Below are 16,972 nucleotides of genomic sequence, written 5' to 3' on the forward strand. Positions count from 1 at the left end.
GAGATTGTGCATTACATTCACCCATTCATTCACACATTCATACACCGATGGCAGCGGAAACCATGCAAGGCACCAACTAGCACATCGGGAGAAATTAGGGGTTCAGTGTCTTGCTCAAGGACTGGGGGAGCCCGGGTTTGAACTGGCAACCTTGTGGTTACCATCCAGGCACTCTACCCCTGAACCACCGCCGCCCCTATGTCATGGTAGTGTGAAAGTCCAAAGGTTCTTAATTAATTCTTGAACAGTAAATTATGCTCATTATGCCAAACCGTCTCAGATGACATATCAATGTGGTGGTCCTCAAAAAAACGTTTGTGAAGCACTGTATTGCATGGTGCCACTGTACCTCCTCCTCATTGGCTGTTCGTAAACACACTGTACTACATACCTCCTCCTCATTGGCCTGCTGATTGAGCTCCGCCTCCTGCTGCAGCCGTTCCTGCTCTAGCCCCGCCTCCATGTTCTACGGAGCGGAAACAAGAAACATGTTAAGATTAGTATATAGCTAATTGATTAGTACAGCTTACTGTCAAACAGTCCAAGTCCACACACACACACACACACACACACACCTGTATCCTGGCCAGGTAGTCGAGCAGGCGAGCGTCGCAGTCCCGGACGCGGCCCTGCAGCTCGCCCAGCTGCTCCCTCAGCTGCCTCTCGCTCTCCTGCTCGATGTGGAGCTCGTTCGCCCAGAACTCCTCCTCCTGCAGCTCCTGCTCGTTCCTCCTGGCCTGCTGCTCCGCCTGCAGCACCTCCTCCTCCAGGCTGGAGGCCTGCAGGTGGTTCCTCCTGGCCTGCAGCACCTCCTCCTCCAGGCTGGAGGCCTGCTGGTGGCGGTGGACGATGAGGTCATACATGGTGCTGTCATCCATCTGGACCATAGAGTAATGAAAGGATAGTGACTGAACCGGTGCGACAGTTTTGGAGATATGGCTCATAGAGTAATGTCTTGCAGAAAACAGACTTGAAAGGTTCACTTCTGTGGTCTCTAACATTACACCTATAGCTACTGTACATGTTTAAGCATTTATTTATGTCGATTTCAGCTCTGACACTTATTTCAGACATGCTCTAGTATGTGAAGACTGAAGAGTCTGCCTGTGCTGTTAAAAAAAACTCCTCTGGTAAGTTTGCGCGATGGCAGGCTCTCAGTCAAATCCGGTCACCTATTAGACTACAACTACAGAGCAGATGTAATGTGATGTGATCTGGTTGGTCGGTAATATGTCGTGACGTCGTCCAAAACACTGACCTCATCGTCGGGCGTGACGGTGACCTCGTCCCAGTCGCGCAGCTCGGACTCGCAGAGCGTCAGGCGGCTCTCCAGTGCCTGCAGCTTGTCTTTCTGCAGCTGCACCAGACGGCCCAGCTCCCGGGACGGGCTGCCTGGCGCCGAGCTGGTTCCCGTTCCTCCTCCACGGCCGTAGAGGGCGCCGCTGGAGCTCAGCAGCCTGCTCAGGTTCAGGTTGACCGCAACGCCGCGCTGCTGCTGCTGCTTGGCTGCTGGGGGAGAGGAAATGGTTAGGTGGTTGCCATTTATATTAGCGCTTTTTATCCGAGGCGCTTTACGTAGATCTGTGTGTATTACATTCACCCATTCACACACACACACACACACACACATCCATACAGCTTTGACCCATTCAGACAGTTTTCTGAAAAAGCTGTATTCTGTGTCAGTCGTTTTTCCAATTTAAAAAAAATAGCAGACCTACAAGCTCTGGATTAAGAGCGTCTGCTAAATGCCTAATTTGCAATTGTAAATTGTAAGCAAATTCACTGCAGAAAAAAAAAGAAATCACATAAAAACCTGCATAAAACCTACATACCTTCACTGTCCCTGCTCCTCCCGAATATGTCCCTCAGTCCCTTGGCCCCGCCGCTGAACGTCAGCGACTTGCGCTTGGGCTCGCCGCGCCGCTTGAGCGACGAGCGCTCGCCACCGCCGCCGACGGTGGCGAGCGCCGAGGGGCGGAGCTTGGCGAGGGGCGGGAGGCTCTGGCGGTAGAAGCCTCGCTCCGGCGGGCCGCCGCGGCCGCCGCTGCTCCGGGCCTGCAGGGGGCCGTCAGAGCCAGGCCGCTCGCTGAGCGACGGGCCGGTGCGCTGCAGCACCAGCTGCACGTCGCTGGCGTACGCGCCCCACTTGTTGAGCGACACCACAGGGTTCTCGTGGGGCGCCAGGTGGCGCTCCGTCCCGCGCCACTGCTCGATCAGCGTGTAGCGGCCCGTGCGCCCTGAGGGGACGACAGGAACAACAAAGGGGAGGGGATTAGATTAGGAACGCACCGATAATTAATGTTATTTGTATTGCACTTTTCATGCTACATGGTTAATAAAATAAAAACATATAATCAATCGCGCGGCAGAGGCTCAGGGGTAGAGTGGCTGGATGGTGACCGCAACGTTTCCAGTTTGAACCCTGTGGGCTCCCCCAGAGTTAGTGTCAAAGTGTCCTTGACCAAGACACTGAACCCCTAATTGCTCCTGATGTGCTGGTTGGTGCCTTGCATGGTTTCTGCCGCCATCAGTGTGTGAATGTGTGTGTGAATGGGTGAATGTAATGCACAATCTATGTAAAGCGCCTTGGATAAAGGCGCTATATATAAATGCACCATTTACCATTTATAGAAGGTTAAAAACAGGGTTATCAAAATAAATCAAGTGCAAAACAACAGTTCAACACGAAAAAAGCCTTCCGAAACAGGAACATTTTCAGGCCTGTTTTTAAAAAAGATTCAATATTCTGTGGCACTCTCTCAAGTCCATGGGGAGGCTGTTCCATAGGCGCGGTGCTGCCGAGCACAAGGCCTGGTCCCCCATGGTGCGCAGATTGGTGTCAGGAACCTGGAGCATGGGATTTGTTTGCGGATCGGGTGGAGGTTGTTTTTTGGAGGGTTGATTAGTTTCTGTAGGTAGGGAGAGGCTGTGTGGAGAATATAAATGCAGGTTCATATTCATTATTTTTTTTAATGTTTTTTATCCTCACTAAAGTCATGTTGTTTTCGAAGTCCAATGCTGATTAAAACACACTGTGTCTTTGTTTCAACTGTGTCTCTGGTAGTTTTCGTCGACAAAAAAAAACTAAGACGAAAAATGTTCGTCGACTACCTTTTTTCACTGACAAAAACAAATGGAAACTAAATAAAAACTAAGCTACGATGACTAAAACTGAGACTAAATATACTGACAATTTCGTTTTAAACTAGACTAAAATGTTAGGAAGGGACTATAGTATCCAGTATAAGTCATTTTACACTTGGTTGCATGCTGAAAATAGATCTACAAGCTCACAACGCGTTGCGACAAGGCCCGCAAAAATACATTTTAGTCGACTAAATCGCCTGTAGATTTAGTCGACTAAAATCTTATGACATTTAGTCGACTAAAACTAGACTAACACTAATACATTCCAGGTGACTAAAATGTGACTAAGACTAAGTGAAAACTATTCAGGAGACTATGACTAAAACTAAAATAGAAATTTGCTGCCAAAAACAACACTGGTGCAGGGAGACTCCCTGAACCTCCCAAGGTCAACGACCGACACCTTTGCTACTATCAGAGCCTGGCACGGGAACTGGTTTTAACGAGCCAAATATACTGTTGCTGTCCTGTTTTTTTCCCAAAGGTTTATGGACACACCCTTTCTCAAGATGCCCTCTGAATATACCAGACAAAGTGCATCTTTTACCCTGACCAGTCAATCTGAACAGTCGCGGTCTCATCATTTGTACTGTATACATCTTATATTGGAATAAATCTGCCATCAGACCTGATCACTTTATTTAATTTCTTTATTATCTCATCGTATGCAATAATACTTGCAAACAAGGCATGTCCGTTTATGCAGTTGTATGTGATCAGCAGGACCTTGTAGTCGATCCTGGCCCGTAGCACAGGCTAAACTACGTTTTTTATTTTTTCCCAATGGAAATATCCTAAAAAACAATAACAGGGTCTTATTATAATCGGGGACTAGACTATTTGACATTCAATGTTCTTTTTCCACAAACGAGTCATGAAAAATGGGGGTCGGCTTATAATCAGAGTTGTCTTATATTCGGGACAATGCGGTCATTTAGATGTATAATTTAGCATTTTATTAGATTTTTACTGTAACTGCCTCGACAGGCGCATTAATGATGTTGTGTTTGTTCCTGTTTGCTAGAGTGGACGGCCATTTTTACAACTCTCCCATGACTGCAGCTGTATGCACAGCGCCAAGACACAATGTCCTCACATTACATTACAGCTGTATATATGCACACTGTACCAAGAGAGAATGATACAATGTCCTCAATGCGGGGACATTACCGCTGTATGTGCACACCGACTGTATCGGCAAGAAGAGTGACACAATGTCTTCAATGCAGGAACTTTACACTTTACAGGCACGACAAAAACACAAAGCATCAGGGGTGAGTGAAAGTTCAATGCTTCACTCTTTGTGTGCGCTCACGCGCACGTGCGTGGGTGCGTGGGTGCGTGCGTGTGCCCCAGACCCACATGTGCGCCCGAGGTATAAAGCCATTAGCTATCCTTCTTATAGCTAAATGGATGCACTCTGTGTGTGTGTGTGTGTGTGCGTGTGCGTGTGTGCGTGCATGTACATATGAAGCCGTTTTCCGTGTTACATGTGTGTCTGTACACATGTAGATAAGAGCTAAACACCACCCCCCCCCCCCCCACACCCCCTCCCTTCCTCAGACCTTTAAGACCCCTCATAAAAGGAACACATTCATCACACACACACAGCCGAGGAGAGGAGGAGGAGGCTGCATGGGAAGCCATTCCACTACAAAGCAGGGCCAGAAGCCTCCACGGGACAAAAGCCTCTGGACCGCACACAAAGGATGCTGAATGCCATAAGTTCTACTGCAGCACCGGCAGTGAGCGAGTGTAGGGAGGGGAAAATACACATGCTTTTTAACTCTCAAAGAAATCTCTGTACTCCTACTACTCCTCCTCCTCCTCCTCCTACTACTACGGGAACAATGGCTCTCAGCGCGTCGTCACAGAAAACCCCCTCTGGCGTGGCAACGGGACGTTGTCGTAGTAGTAGTATATCCGTGCCAGTGTTGTTTTCGCCTGGATTTGGCCTGCCCTGGATTCAGCGTCCGGTCCTTCCCCTGGGGTCCCTTTAGGACAGGGCTGGCTCTCACCAGTGTTGTTTTCGTCGACTAAAACCAAGACGAAAAATGTTCGTCGACTACCTTTTTTCCACTGACTAAACTAAATGGAAACTAAATGAAAACTAAGCTACGATGGCTAAAACTAAGACTATAAATATACTGACTGATTTCGTCAACAAATAAAAACTATAGACTAAAATGTTTAGGATGCGACTACAGTGGACAAGAGATAAAGTATAAGTCATTTTACACTTGGTTGCATGCTGAAAAAAGCAGATCTACAAGCTCCAAGCTACGAGCTTGTAGAATGTGGGCTTGTAGATCGGCTATTTTCAGCAAGTGAAAAAACTCTCATTACGACGGCATCGAGGCCCGCCAAAATACATTTTGTTCTACTAAATCAACTGTAGATTTAGTAGACTAAAATCTTATGATATTTAGTCGACTAACACTAAAACATCATTCAGTGATATATATAAGGTAAATCAACATATTCTGATAGTAATCAGTAAATCGGAGCGTTTTTTCACTAACAGGTCTCTCTTCAATAAGCAGAAAATGAATTCACCAACTCTCAACTTGAACCCACGTAAAGTAAATCAGAGTTTAAAAAAGAGTCAGTGCAATGAGTTACACATTTAATTCACTGACATAATTATCTTCCATTGTTCAGCGTGAAAGCAAGGTTGGCGAGGTGACATTTAATCATAATATTACTGGTTTGTCATTTGTTTATTTTAATTAAACTTTTTTTTGCATAGTGGATTTGTTATGACTGGCAGATAGTGCGAGAGTTTAGCCAGCCATATTTATAAAAAATCAAACCCACAAAAACAAAGGAAAAGCAATCATGTTCTTGTAAATGTAGTTCTATTTAACAGGCAGGAAGAATGAGCTACTGTGCATCGTTGTTCACTGCATATCAGCTTAAGACGGGACCTCGCCCTTATCCGCCTCGTTGACGGCAGACTGCTGTGCGAGCAGTGGTCTTTGGCATGGGGGGGGGGGGGGTTGTCAGATCAACATGGAATTAATTCTGCACTGGCCATTATAAGGAGCATGTCTTGAGTGTACAGGGTTTGATGCTTAGAGTATATATGAATAGAGATGGCATCCGAGTTCTCCTTCCATCCCATCCACTTGCATTAAGTTGCTCAAAAGCGCATGAGGCGATTTCACTCCTCCTTCCTGGTAGAAACAGAGTGCATTCTGGGACGGATTGCAATGGTGAGTGGCCCCAAACACATGAACGAGCTGCCGTTGAACGCGCACGAGCGTCGTCCATCGTGAACGTGTACAATGATAGTCAACGGACAGCGCGTTCATGTGTTTGGGGCCAGGCTGCAATACCTTCATTCGGCCACTATGTCCATTTCGCCTCAGGGTTTCCTCTGGGTGCCTTCTCTATTCATATATACTCTAAGGTTTGATGAGGTCAGATCAACATAATGGAATGTCAGAACAGTCAGCTCCATATATGGAGATCTAAGGGTGGTAGCGGGGACATTCTCTTTAGTCTACAGGGTTTGATGAGGTCAGATCAACATATGGAATGTCAGAACAGGTCAGCTCCAAATATGGAGATCTAAGGGTGGTAGCGGGGGACATTATCTTGAGTGTACAGGGTTTGATGAGGGCCCAGGAAAGGGCCGGGCCTTAATTTCCGGGCCTGTTGAGAACTCTAGTTTTCGCCGGCTGCCGGGCTCACTTACTTCCTGGACTACCTCAAGGACTGTCTAAAGAGGACGAGACGCGAAGACCGTACGGGCGACGCCATGTTGCTCCATGGTGCTCCATGGAAGGAAAGAAACATGCACAATGGGCTATATGCAGCCAACACTTCCGCGAACAGCTTCCTTGGTCTCAACTGCGCATGTTTCTTTCCTTCCATGGAGCACCATGGAGCAACATGGCGTCGCCCGTATGGTCTTCGCGTCTCGTCCTCTTTATAGACAGTCCTTGGACTACATGTTGTCTCAGTAAGACAGCCCTCCCCCTATCCACAAGGACTAGCAGTGCACCAAAGTATTATGGGAATTGTAGTCCAGGAAGGAAGTGAGCCCAGTGTCCATGACATCATGGAGCCCATGGACACCTTGAAATACTGAAATATCTAAAAACACAAATTACCCACATAAAAACCCCCCAGGAAAGTGTTTCTTGTCTCCCAAATACCATCAAAATAAGATCTGGTTGCAAAAGGGGTGAAGTGGCTCTTGAACCACTTTTAAGTTAACGATTCTTTTAAACTTTAGCTGTTAAAAAATAGCAGATATACAAGCTCATATACGAGCTTGTGGATCGTGAAAATGTTCTTCTTCATACTGGGGGTCCTTGAAATGAGAATGTTTGAGAACCAATGACATGACAGAAACACAGGGTTTTTCAGAAAACTGTCAGGATCAGCTCCCATGAGTGACAGTCAATTCGCTTCACTAATTTTCACCGCGATTGCTCGCTGAACCAGTCACAGCCGCCAAGTCTGCTATTAAAGTAAGACTCATCTCATTTTTTAACACACAAGCCCATTTATGATGCTCCAAATCTCGCCTGGTGCCGACGAGTCACTTCTCATTTTACTGCAATCTATCATCTCACACACAGCGGCCCAGATGGATCTATAGATCTATCATCTCACACACAGCCGCCCAGATGGATCTATAGATCTATCATCTCACACACAGCGGCCCAGATGGATCTATAGATCTATCATCTCACACACAGCGGCCCAGATGGATCTATAGATCTATCATCTCACACACAGCCGCCCAGATGGATCTATAGATCCATCATCTGACACACAGCCGCCCAGATGGATGTATTACAATACAAGGGGGATGAACTTTTTCCAAAAAGTGTACAGTATTTGTTAAAATCATGCTTTTATGTGGACACGCCCCAACAGTTCATTATGTATGCCTGGTTTGCCTGGTGGGTGGTGATGGGTGGTGATCCACCTGAACTGAAGCCGCACCCACAGCTGTAGTTGTATGATAAAGGGGGAGGGGTTAGGGGAGGGGCTGATAGTGTGGTGTCACTATTATTACTGTTTACTTCATTGGCCCGTTTGACTGTCAAGGGTTCAGCCTCCAGGAAGAAACCCTAAATACAAAGTTAATAGAGCACCGAAGTCCTGACGTAACTCGCTCATCCCTTCGATTCCCCTGGTTCGCGGAAGTAATTTCTCTATGGAGAATAACACGGGGTGATCTTAATATCGTCTACTATAAGCGTTGTGGTCCAAAAATAAACAAGCTGTCTCGGCGTTATTGTCAGGGAGGTGTCTCTGTATCGTTTGCAACAGTCAGTCACTCATATATGATACAGTCTGCTTCTAGCGAAAATGTAACTAATTCAGTAGCAGTAACATTGGCGTTTTCTCTCAGTCAGTTGATTCTTCATATACATATGAGTGAAGCGGCCGGGGTGACATGTTTATTTTTCAAACACAGTTCTTATATGAAGCAATCAACAAATCCTCCTATGGCGATTTCTATGCAACTAAAAAAATACATGAACCTGGGGACTGACGCCCTCTACTGAAAGTGACGTCAGACTTCGGTGCTCTATACACCATTGCACATGAAAACAAGACGATATTCTTGTTATCCTCCAGAGAAATGATGGAAGGCAGGATGCCAAACCATTTACGGTTCAATTATTATGTTAAATATTAATAATTATAATTATTATGTTAAATATTATGTTAAATGTTGAAAATGAGTGGTATTCCCCTTTAACCCATTTAGGCCTGACATAAAAATGATAAAAAAGGTCTTCTAAATCATGACAGTTTTCTGAAATCAGTGGTGCTCAATATTGCATGTCAAGAACCTCAAAAGTTATCTGTATTTGGCCGCCGACCCCCCTCTGAAAATATGTTGTTCCAGGGACAACATAAGGGACATATAATGCAAGATATGAGTTAAAAACGTTCGCTCTGAAAGAATATATATATATTGAAAGATTTGCACCACATTTTCACGATTAAAAGAAAATAGCAGACCTACCAGCTCGATCTGCTATTTTTCAATAGCTAAAGTATAATACTTAAAACACCAAAACGGGTTAAAGATGCATTACGAAAATAATTGGAAAAACAATAATAATAATAATGTCGTCACAGTGATGCAGATATCTAATCATGAAGGCCTCGCAGAGTCGCAGAGGTTACAAGAAGGTCACAATGTTCTCACTAGTATCACGTGATAAAAAAGGTTAAAGAAATATCTAAACATCACATGACCCATTAGACAGAATGATGGTGCCAAAGGTTCTAATGCTAATCAGCAGTGATGTAAATTTACTTGAGTACTGTACACCTTTGAGGTATTTGTACTTTACTCGAGTATTTCCAATATACTTTTACTTCTACTCCACTACATCTCGGATCGAAATATTGCACTTTTACTCCACTACATGTATTTGAAAACTTTAGTTAACCTATTCACTGGATGAATAAAATGATTATTTAGCCTGCCATCGAATGAATTAAGCCTGATCTACTCACAACGTACCACATGTTGTGAGCTTGTAGATCGTCTATTTCCGAGTTCCAACAGATGATACCGGCGGAGAAAGAAGGCGATTCATGACATGCCCAAAATCAGGACGCTAGTTACTCATCTAAAGTCCTTGGCCTGTTAAATCAACGTCCGACATTATAGTGCATGTTGACGTTGGGAATGTGGGATTGATTTTCAATTGGCATACCGCTAATGGCTCAACCACTTGGTACACACTGACCTAATAATGACATCATGGGTTTACAATTTGACCTCATGAACCTGCTGTGTCATAATTATTTCACCTCATTCCACTCTCTTCCCCATTCTCTACACTCAGTAATGCCTTCAAAATAAATATTTTAAAAAATGGCTGAATATATCTTTCTGCACCACTATAAATGTCCTTTTGAATGGTTTTTATCAGGTTTTTGGGTGTATTATTATATACACATTTTCCACGGTGTAAGAGGGTCTTTGATTAGCCCCGTTTAGTAGCTCAGAGAAGAGGTCCCGCCTGGAGCTCTCCCAGCAGAGGTAGAGCAGCTTTTCGCAAAATTGTATCCAAAACGTAAAAGGTAGTTGTGATCGACCATTACAAAAGCACACTGTAAATATTTTAGTCAGGAAATGTCACTCGTGTGCAGAGCGCACACAGTCAGAACAGAACCCGCGGGAATCGAACCCCCAACCAGCCGAGACGGTACACATCTCGTGCTCTGTTCACCGAGTGATTGATACAAGACCACATGTTCAATAATTCATGGGTGACTCATTCTCTCTTGCTCCTCTGTGTTATCCCGTTATTTTTGGAGGATCTACGAGAGCACCAGCTTTTAAAGTGTACAGTTTGATCATTCCCCCGTAAAGCCTGCCGCGTGCACCAACCCAACAAGAACATTGTCGTTTCGCCTTATTTGGCATGTCAATATAAGAACCAAATGACGTCTTAAGCACTACGCCTTGCCGGTGTTAACGTTCGACAGTTCTTAGACAGTTCTTAGACAGTTCTTCCAACAATAGAGGGTCGCAGTCCCGCCCCCTCGAGAGACCCAGAAAAGAAATCCCTGTTCATTTTCCTCATATACTTTTCAGAAAAGTATTTATTTAAAGACGTTTACGCCGCGGACAAAGCCAACTCTTGTCGTGACAAATCATGACAATAAACACAATGTTTTGGGCCAAACAAAGAATTAGAAAGTACAAGATGTTGTTGTTTTTCTTCTTTGTAATTATTTGTTTGGTCCAAAATATTGTGTTTGTTGTCACGATTTGTCACGACTCGAGTTGGCTTCGTACGACGCTTAAAAGGTCTTTAAATAAATACTTTTTAAAATGTCTATAGGAAAAATGCATTGGGATTCATTTCCTGGGCCCGGCGTCGTCATGAAACTCTCGCTCTATAGCCGAACGCATCTGCTAGCCGAACAGCACACGGCACTGGTCACTGGAATGTTCCATGGACAGTTTAGAACAAGGTTGTCTGAGGATGTTTGGAGGTACAAAAACAAACACAACCAAATGGCACTTATTTAATGAGTAGGCCGAAATTAGGTTTCTCTGCCGGGTGGCCTGGCATCTTACCGACTATCCCATTGAGATAGAAGGAGCACTTCCGCATTCCATTGTTACAATGGGAGTCAACGCTAGTGTCGCCACTCTCATACTATTCCACTCGGCCAGAGCGATGACCACTTCCTGGCATGTGACTCAACTCACCGATGGCCTGAGCCAGAGCGATGACCACTTCCTGGCATGTGGTGAACTCGGTGACTCCACAGACGATGCGTTGAACGCCGTCCACCCACACTTTCAGCTCCATGATGGCCTCATTCCTCCACACCACACGGGGGCGCTATAACTGAACTCTCCTGGACATCCTAGGAAAGAAGAAGAATAGGGAAGAGTTAGGGCCTTCACCGTTTTTTACATGACGGTTAATTGTCACATAACTAATTGCGATGAATAATATAATTGCGTTGTCATTGAACACGCCGTCGCTGGAACATATTAACATAATGAATAAAATTATATTTCTGTTTTGGCTTTTAGGCTTTGAAGCACACTTGTTTTCGTTGACTAAAACTAAGACAAAATGTTTTCGTCGACTGCATTTTTTCACTGACGAAAACTAAATGGAAACTACATGAAAACTATGGTGACTAAAACTAAGACTAAAATAGTAACAATTTCGTCAACAAATCAACAAACTGGACTAAAATGTTAGGAAGAGACTAGTGGACAAGAGATCCAGTAGAAGTAAAATAAGTCATTTTACACTTGGTTGCATGCTGAAAATAGCCGATCTACAAGCTCAACGCGACACGTTGTGAGCTTGTAGATCGGCTATTTTCAGCAAGTATAAAATCTGCCATTTTGACGGCATCAAGGCCCACCAAAACACATTTTAGTCGACTAAATCACCTGTATATTTAGTCAACTAAAATGTTATATTTAGACCAACACTAAAACATTCCGGGTGACTAAAATGTGACTAAAACTAAGTGAAAACTATTAAAGACTGACTAAAACTAAAATAGAAATTTGCTGCCAAAAACAACACTGCTTTGAAGTTGCACAGGGCATATATGACGAATAACCTAAACATATAAAGAAATTAAATGAAATATTTAATCACTTAGTTCATACTTAAAATAAAGAACATTAAAAGTGGAAAAAGTCGTTCTACAAGAACACAACGTATCGCATCTCGTAGATCTGCTATTTAAAAGAAAAAAATTAAACCTATATAAAAAAAGAATCAGCATGGAAACGATTTTGACGATTGTGTTCATTAATTGCGATTAGGCAATTGTGTAATAATTGTGACAGACCTAATGGAACGGTTGAAAACTAGGATCACACTGGAGAGCATAGAGGAGAATGGATAACCTGAAAGAGATATTGCGACCATAGGTCGCCTACATCTCCCGTCTGTCCGACCGTCAGTTAGTCACCCATCCCTCCATATGGTCACACCTCGTGTTTTATACGTTTAATTCACTGGCTTGCAAGGGCTTCTGGGAAACTGAGGCCAATGCAAGTCAACAGAGTTTCACGGCTGCATCCATCTGGCTATGCTCTGTGGCTACATACTAATTCCTACATGGGTTGTGTTTATAACCACGCCCCTGGGCAAGTTAAGTTTACTGAGGTTACGGTTAGGGTTAGGTTTAGGTATAGTTTTCTTGAGGTTAAGGTTAGGGTTACATTTTCTTGAGGTTAGGGTTAGGTTTAGGTATAGTTTTACTGAGGTTAAGGTTAGGTTTAGGCTGTCAATCACAGCGACTGGCCAATCACAGCGCGTCGACTGCACAACCTGTGTAGGCTTTGGTATGTCGCTGCTCTGTGTTGTTGTTTAGCATAGCTCCGGTGGAAAATATTTATCGACTCGGTAACAAACCATGGGACTATTTCAGCGGGACTTTCATGATATGGAGGTATTACGACGCCTTGATTCATTAAAAGGTTAGTGTAATCATGGGCACTGAAGAAAGGGAGCTATTATAATGATGTATACCGCAGTAAAGGTGTTAATCTCCGGGCCTGTTGAGAACCCTAGTTCTCGCCGGCTGCCGGGCACGGCTGCACTAATAACTGATACTTTGAAAACGACACCATTACGTCAGTCGCGGACACAGACCCATCTCTCTGTTTTTACTATCAGACAAGTCTTTTCACTCTGGAGCTATCCATTTATGGAAGCTTTCCCATGTATGGGGATTTTGAGTGACGGACAGACGGACGGACAAAAATGTACGATTTCATAGTAAATGCGACCTGTGGTCGCAACAATACTTCTTTTAAATATAGAGACAAACAGACTGTGCAAGAGTCATATGCGGACAACTTAAACCTACTAATATAAAACATATTCCGCTGATAATTCCATAGTGTTTTTTAAATGCTTTGCAGCCTCAATTCAATACGAGCCTTTACTCACTACAATGATTTTCTGGACGATAAAAGCAGGAGCTACATCTTTTAAATTGAACTTTAATTCAATACATCACCGGGGTAGATAAGGTACACGATATGATGCGACAGAACAATCCTCTCTCTCTCCAGAGAGGGCTGTGGTGGAATTATCCATCGTTTCTCCCTGAGCTGAGCTGAGCTGGCACATTCCCTCTGTGTGGAGGAATGATGTCGCTACGCCGCACGCCAGATGGGGCAATTATATCAATCGTTATGTCGTTATCAATCATCGTGCGATCTTCGCCCGCACTATGAGTGGTGTCAGGTGTTTTGGAAGAGCAGTGGTGGGAAACGTACTCAAATGTTTGTTACTCAAGTAAAAGTATCGATATACTGCAATGTAGGACTACTCCGTTACAAGTGAAAGTGCAGGAATAAAAATGTACCCAAGTAAAAGTACGAAAGTATTGGTATTAACACCTTTTGGTGTTTTAAAGCAGATCTACAAGCTCATAGCACGGCACCCAGGCCCGGAATTTCATCCTTTTAGGGGCAAGGCCACTTGGCCTTTAGTGTGGTCAACTTTTTGAGGGCACAAAGGCCGAGTGCCAGGGCATGAAGGCCATCAATTAAAACAATACATTTAAGTCCCCGGTCATCATTATTTTAGCTTAAAGGATGATTATTATTTTTTATTTCAAGGCGAACATTGGTTCAGAACAGTGCTTATTAAATAAATAATCACAGCTTTAAATGACAAAATATAAGTAGCTGCTGTTTAATATAAAATATTGTGAACATGTCTGTAACATGAAAATCCTAATAGAATGGCCTAGGACCCTGTCACCCTAGGCTAATTCATATACATTTAATTTGGGGGTCAGTGAAATTAAAATGGCTGGGGATCACTGGGTTAAACTTTAACTCACAGTTAATTCACAGAAAATACAATGACAGCCTACATGAACTGAAGTGACTACAGTAACTTGAGAATGACTGAAGACATGTTTACTGTGATTAGGGTAAGCTTACATTTCATATCACAGACACCATGTAGTGAAAACTCCTGTAACTGTAACCAAAAAAATAGAAAAATAAAAAATAAAATAAAATATTTTTGGAAAGTATTAATCGATTTTGAATCGTTCATAACGGGAATCGCGATTCTATTTTTGACACCCCTAATATAGCCACGTTGACAACGTTTGTAATAAACCAACCCGTTTGTAAATCCATCAAGATTTGAGGGCGTTATGACTGTTTTAGTTTGAGCTGCCGTTGAACATACTGTACTGTACTGTAGCCCCTCAGCAAGATGGCCGCCGGGAGAACTATACGTCAGAGACATCTAGCCTTTATATACTGTATGTCTATGGGAATAGAGCGTCGCAGTCCCTCCCCCTTTCAGAACAACGAGTGGTCCAGGAAATGAATCCCAATGCATTTTTCCCATAGGCATTTCTTAATATTTTTATTTAAAGACCTTTTAAGCGTCGTACGAAGCCAACTCTTGTCGTGACAAATCATGACAACAAACACAATTTTTCGGGACAAACAAATAATTAGAAAGTAGAAAAAGACGGCAGGTTACAACACTTTTGTTGTTGTTTTTCTTCTTTGTAATTGTTTGTTTGGTCCAAAATATTGTGTGTTGTTGTCATGATTTGTCACGACAAGAGTTGGCTTTGTACGACGCTTAAAAGGTCTTTAAATAAATAATTTAAGAAATGCCTTTGGGAAAAATGCATTGGGATTCATTACCTGGACCACTCGTTGTTCTGAAAGGGGGAGGGACTGCGACGCTCAATAACGTGTTCTTCCACACATATACAGCCTATACAGCAGCCACAGCAGCCTGCTCACTCCTCGTGCATTGAAAGAAGCATGAGCTCTGTTCGGGGCTCTCCCCGGGTTGGCAGAGGGAGAGTGTATATATATATAGCGCCCAGCTTATAGGCAAATTGGCACCGGGTGAAAAAAAATTGGTTACAAAATTGTGGGATAAAAAAATGTAAGTAATAGAATGGACAACTTACTGTACGTGCCATAATTATGTATCATACATTTACAGTATGAAGCAAAAATGTGCAGGATTCTAAAGAAGTGCATTGAGCCTGTAGACCGTCTGTATCGGCATGAAACATACACATTACACGACACCACAAGATCTCTGTTACAGCTGTTGAGCCCCGCTAATGAGAGAACCCAAGAGTGTGCGGTGCACTGTGTGTGTGTGTGTGCGTGCGTGTTTGTGTGTGCGTGCCTGCGTGCGTTCGTTCGTTTGTGCGTGCGTGTGTGTAAGGCCGCGAGTGACTCCGCTCCTGCAGACCTTCCACTCATTCATCCAATTTTCTCTCTTTTCTTTCATTTCTCATTTCGTCGGTGCCAGGCGGCGACGCGGGAAAGAAGGAAAGCTTCCAGCGGACGCCGGCGGGCTGCGTCTCTCTCGCACGTGCACACACACGCACGGAACGCCATTTTCAAAAGTGCTGACACAAGGACCTCGGCAGGCAGGGTGTGTGTGTGTGGGGGGAGAGGGGGGGGGGGGGGGGGGTACAGCCATTACCAAGCTGGCAAGAGGCGGGTGACAGCAAGGTCCAAGGCAGCGGAGCACAGCAGAGCAGATGCTTAATGTTCTGACTTCTCTGTTGTAACTCCGTGCGTACTCTGCGCGCGCGTGTGTGTGTGTGTGTGTGTGTGTGTGTGAGTACCCATTCCACATTCATACTCGTAAAGTTGTCACTCATACAGTAGGTGCGAGAATGCAGAGTTATGCGTGTCGTGAGTGTGAATGTGAATGCGCGAGGCGGTGTGTGCGTGCGTGCGTGCATGAGTGCGTGCACGCCTCGGTTCTCTGGACTGCCCTCTAAGCTGAGCTGTGATCCCTGACTCGAGTGCAGGCCAGTGACCTCTTTTTGTAACGCTTTTAAAGCCCTTCCATCTTCATAACAAACTGGAACCCGACCAAAACCACACACACTTTCACTCTGGCACTCTGGCACTCTGGCACGCACACACGCACACACACACGCACGCATCTCTTATCCCCTGCGCTCCACTCGTCTTTTCCCCCTAAAGGAGGGAACTGATAAAAGGCAAGGCCAGCGTTTAGCGTGAAAACGGGATGATTTGTAACCGGAGACAGTTTACTGCAGAATGCTATGTTCGCTGCAAGCACAACGCACACACACGCACACACACACACACGCACACACACACACACACACACACGCACACACACCAGATGCCTCATAAAGGCTCTCCCATGAATACAGTTCAGTATACTGTAGAGGGAACGAGGGATATGGGGGGAGAGGGAGAAGGGGGGGAGAAGTGGGGGGACTGGTGGAAAAGGTAGAGTAATAGTGCTGAAAATATGGAGGGGAAGATGAATAATGAGAAATGAGATGA

At 44.4% G+C, this 16,972-nt stretch overlaps 1 protein-coding gene across 2 annotated transcripts in view; it reads right to left on the reverse strand.

Moving 5' to 3' along the window:
- rassf8b (Ras association domain family member 8b) overlaps positions 1-16,972 on the reverse strand; it is a 52,437-nt gene that overhangs the window by 9,630 nt on the left and 25,835 nt on the right. Inside the window, exons 2-6 of one of the 2 annotated variants that reach the window (XM_083757968.1) lie at positions 11,363-11,523; positions 1,836-2,240; positions 1,259-1,506; positions 576-878; positions 392-466 (exon numbers count right to left, since the gene is read on the reverse strand). In XM_083757968.1, the coding sequence (XP_083614094.1) occupies positions 392-466; positions 576-878; positions 1,259-1,506; positions 1,836-2,240; positions 11,363-11,465 (1,134 nt within the window). In that variant the 5' untranslated portion in view covers positions 11,466-11,523. Of the gene's footprint in view, positions 1-391; positions 467-575; positions 879-1,258; positions 1,510-1,835; positions 2,241-11,362; positions 11,524-16,972 lie in introns of both variants that reach the window. The other variant, XM_083757967.1, reaches the window with a different exon arrangement.

This window comes from Protomyctophum parallelum, assembly GCF_964188405.1.
Source record: "Protomyctophum parallelum genome assembly, chromosome: 22".
NCBI lineage: Eukaryota > Metazoa > Chordata > Actinopteri > Myctophiformes > Myctophidae > Protomyctophum > Protomyctophum parallelum.